At 34.9% G+C, this 4,724-nt stretch overlaps 1 protein-coding gene across 1 annotated transcript; it reads left to right on the top strand.

Annotated features, from left to right (window-relative positions):
- The first annotated feature begins 637 nt into the window (after positions 1-637).
- On the top strand, positions 638-1,582 carry LOC114202019 (olfactory receptor 14A16-like). The gene has a single exon (XM_028095000.1). It carries the CDS (start codon positions 638-640, stop codon positions 1,580-1,582), a length of 945 nt encoding a protein of 314 aa, XP_027950801.1.
- Positions 1,583-4,724: the final 3,142 nt, after the last annotated feature.

Consider the following 4,724-nt stretch of genomic DNA (forward strand, 5'->3'; position numbering starts at 1 on the left):
ATGTGGAAGTATGCACATAAAACCATATAATTTTATGATAAATAATTTGAGTACTATGAATGAGAAAAAAGTTTGATTGATTTATATTTAATCTATTAAAATTTAAATATATGAATATCTCTAAACTGTTTTGCAGACAGTAAGGAGGTTAAAGATTTCATAGATTGCAGAAGGCCTGTAATCACTTTTTCCCCCTAAGAATTGTTTACTATTCAACTTCTTGAAGGTATGCCAAAACAGGTTTTATTGTTCATGGGATACGATGAAATGATCTTATGACTGAGACACAATTTAATAGTAGTTGGTTTGTCACTCTGAATTTACTGAGAGATATAAGAAGGTAGATTGTTGTTCAGGTTTTGATGAAATCAGTTGAAGTTTTTAGTACTTCAAGATTTTTCACAGGACATATGTGGACAACATAATAATGGCACATTTACATGATTTGAAACTAAAGTGGTTCAATAAAGCCTTTTATTCAAGTAATGATTGATGATCAATATACTGAGTAGGAGCTAGATAAAAGCAATTTCTGTGTTTAATAGTTTGCATGCCTGCCATATTTAGAAACCCATTTTATGTTCAATACTGAAAAAAATTGAGAATGATATTTTATTACTCTATTTTTATACAGATTATGCCTCCAATGCTGACAAATCTCACAGTTGTGACAGAATTTATCCTCATGGGATTTTCTACCAACAAAAATATATGCATTTTTCATTTAGTGCTCTTCTTTTTTATTTACTTCTGTGCTCTGATGGGCAATGTCCTCATCATCATGATCACAATTTTGGACCAGAATCTTCACACCCCCATGTACTACTTCTTGAATAATTTATCTTTTTGTGATCTCTGCCTAATTTCAGTCACCATTCCCAAATCCATTGCCAACTCCTTGTCTCATAGTAACTCCATCTCATTCACTGGCTGTGTTGCCCAGGTCTTTCTGGTGGTTTTTTCAGCAACTACAGAACTACACCTCCTGACAGCAATGTGCTTTGACCGCTATGCTGCCATATGCCATCCCCTGCACTATGAAATCATCATGAACAAAGACATGTGTGTTCAGCTGACAGGTGTATCTTGGCTGGGTGGGGGTCTGATTGCTCTGATGCACACAGTTGGTACTTTCTCCTTATCCTACTGTGGGTCTAACATAGTCCATCAGTTCTTTTGTGACATCCCCCAGTTATTGGCTATTTCTTGCTCAGAAAATTTAATGATAGGAATTGTACCTATCCTCATTAGTGTGGTGTTGGATATCTGTTGTTTTATTTACATCATTATTTCCTATGTCAACATCTTTTCCACTGTCAAGAAGATACCTTCAAAGGAAGGTCAGTCAAAAGCCTACTGCACTTGCCTCCCACATCTGGTGGTAATCGTATTATTTCTCTTCACTGGCATCTTTGCTTATCTGAAGCCAGCTTCAGGGATTCCTTCTATTAGTGACCTTTTAATTTCTATGTTCTACACTATGGTGCCTCCAACCTCCAATCCCATTATATACAGTCTAAGAAATAATGCCATGAAAACATCACTGCAGAGGTTGCTAAAAAAAATATTCACCAAAAAGTAAAAGTTATTCTTTTTTTTTTTGCATTTTCAATAATAAATACCATCTACAATTTTACACACATTATTTCTTAGTATATTTGCTTCAAATTTTCCTAGAACTGTTTTGGTTAAAAAAAAACTGAGAGGGAATACAGAAATTATCCATATAACCACTACATCCACAAATGCATAACCTTCCTGAGTAACAATATAACTCACCAGAATCACATTTTTTAACAAAGATATACCTACATTTAAACCTCATGATTAATCCAAAGTCCATATTTTACATTAGGAATTCTCTTAGTGTTTTACATCTATGGGTTTGGACAAATATATAATGACATACAGTCATCACTATAATGTCTCACAGAGCATTTGTACTACCCCAAAACTCCACCATACCCTGACCATTTCTGTTCCCTAACCCCCATCAGACGAGGTATTCAATGATCTTTTTATTGTCTCTGTATTTTTGGCTTTTCCAGAATGTCATATAGTTGGAATCATATAATATACAATCTATCCAGATTGGCTTTCCTTATTTAGTACTATACATTTAAATTTTCTCTACGTGATTTTGTGGCTAGATAGCTCATTTCCTTTTATTGCTATATAATATCCCATTATCTTCATGTACTACAATTATTTATCCATTCACCTACTAAAGAACATTTTGGTTCCCTCCAAATTTTGGCAACTAACAATAAAGCTGCTGTAAACATCCTTGTGGAGTTATATTTGTGTACATAAGTTTCCTTTGGATAAATATAGAGGGGCATGTTTGCAGGATTGTGTGGTTAAAATTATATTCAGTTTTTAAAATTTTAATTCTAGTATGTTTAACATCAAGTGTTATATTAGTTTCAGGTGTGCAATATAGTGATTCAACATTTCCATACATCACCCTGTGTTCAGCACAACAAATGCACTCCTTAATCCTCATCACCTATTTCATCCATCTCTCCACCCGCCTCCCCTCTGGTAACCATCAGTTTGTTCTCTGTACTTAAGAGTCTATTTCCTGGGGCTCCTGGGTGGCTCAGTCGTTAAGCATCTGCCTTCGGCTCAGGTCATGATTCCCGGGTCCTGGGATTGAGCCCCACATCGGGCTCCCTGCTCCATGGGAAGTCTGCTTCTCCCTCTCCCACTCCCCCTGCTTGTGTTCCCTCTCTCCCTGTTTCTCTGTCAAATAAATAAATAAAATATTTTTAAAAGATTTATTTATTTATTTGAGAGAGGGAGAATGAGAGAGAGAGAGAGCACATGAGAGGGGGAGGGTCAGAGGGAGAAGCAGGCTCCTCGCTGAGCAGGGAGCCTGATGTGGGACTCGATCCCGGGACTATGGGATCATGACCTGAGCCGAAGGATGTCGCTTAACCAACTGAGCCACCCAGGCGCCCAAATAAATAAAATATTTTTAAAAAAGAGTCTATTTCCTGTTTTGTTTTGTTTTTGTTTTTTTGTTTTTATTTTTTTCTTTGCTTAATTGTTTGGTTTCTTAAGTTCCACATACTAGTGGAATCATATGGTATTTGTCTTTCTCAGACTGACTTATTTTACTTAGCGTCATACTCTCTTTCTCCACTCATGTCTTTGCAAATGGAAAGAATTCAGTCTTTTTTATGGCTGAATAATATTCTATTTTATACATAATACCACTTCTTATTTATCCATTCATCTATTGATGCTCATTTGGGCTGACTTCATATTTTGGCTATTGTAAGTAATGTTGCAATAAATGTAGGGGTATATGTGACCCTTTTAATATGTGTTTTTGTATTTTGGGGGTAAATCTTCCAATAGTGCAATTAATAGATCATAGGGTAGTTCTATTTTTAAACTTTTCAGGAGCCTCCATACTGTTTTACACAGTGGCTGCACTTGTTTATATTCCCACCAACAGTGTAAGAACATTTCATTTGCTTCACATCCTTGCCAATTCCTGTTTTTTCTTGTGTTGTTGATTTTAGCCATTCTGTCTGATATGAGGTGATGTCTCATTGTGGCTTTGATTTGCGTTTCACTGATGATGAGGGATGTTGAACATCTTTTCATGTGTCTGTGGGCCATCAAGAAGTCTTCTGGGAGAAATATCTGTTCATGTCTTCTGCCCATTTTTAATTGAATATTTTTTCCTGGGTGTTGAGTTATATCAATTCTTTATGTATTTTGGATACTAACCCATTAGCAGATATGTTATTTGCAAATATCTTCTCTCATCACATAGCTTGCCTTTTAGATTTCTTGATTGCCTCCTTCACTATGCAGAAGTTTTTATTTTGATGCAGTCCCATAGTTTATTATTGCTTATTTCCCTTGCCTCTGTGGACAAACCTAGAAAAATTTTGCTGTGGCAAATGTGAGAGGTATTACTGCCTCTGCTCTCTTCTAGGACTTTTATGGTTTCAGGTCTCATATTTAGCTCTTTAAGCCATTTTGAATTTATTTTTGTTTATGGTGTAAGAAAGTGGTCCAGTTTCATTCTTTTGAATGTAGGTGCTTAGTTTTCTCAATACCATTTGTTCAAGAGACTGTCTTTTTTTTTCCCATTGAATATTTGCTCCTCCTTTGTCAAAAATTAATTGACCATATAATTGTGAGTTTATTTCTGGGTTTCTATTCTGTTCTACTGAAGTATGTGCCTATTTTTGTGCCACTGCCATACTATTTTTATTACTACAACTTTGTAACTTAACTTGAAGTCTGGAATTGTTACACCTCCATTTTGCTTTTCTTTTTCAAAATTGTTTTGGCTATTCAAAGTCTTTTGTGGTTCCATATAATTTTTTAGGGTCCTTTGTTCTAGTTCAGTGAAAAATACTGTTGGTGTTTTGATAGGGATTGCATTAAATGTGTAGATTGGTTTGTGTAGTATAGATATTTTAACAATATTTATTCTTCAAGCTCACGGATTATCTTGCCATTTCTTTGTGTCATCTTTAATTTCATTAAAAAATGTTTTATAGTTTTCAGAATACAGATCTTTCATTTCCTTTAGTTTATCTCTAGGTATGTTATTATTTTTGGTACAGTTGTAAGTGAGATTGTTTTCTTAATTTCTCTTTCTGCTGCTTCATTATTGCTGTATAGAAATGCAACACATTTTTGTGCATTGATTTTGTGTACTGCAATTTTACTGAATTCATTTATCAATTTGAGTC

The sequence above is a fragment of the Eumetopias jubatus genome, unplaced genomic scaffold, assembly GCF_037043125.1.
Source record: "Eumetopias jubatus isolate StellerSeaLion01/CBP00866 unplaced genomic scaffold, mEumJub1_p1.0 scaffold_5, whole genome shotgun sequence".
Classification (NCBI taxonomy): Eukaryota; Metazoa; Chordata; class Mammalia; order Carnivora; family Otariidae; genus Eumetopias; species Eumetopias jubatus.

What these genes read in the sequence shown, in the direction of transcription:
- LOC114202019 (XM_028095000.1), top strand. Translation starts at nt 638, where the DNA reads ATGCCTCCAATGCTGACAAATCTCACAGTTGTGACAGAATTTATCCTC.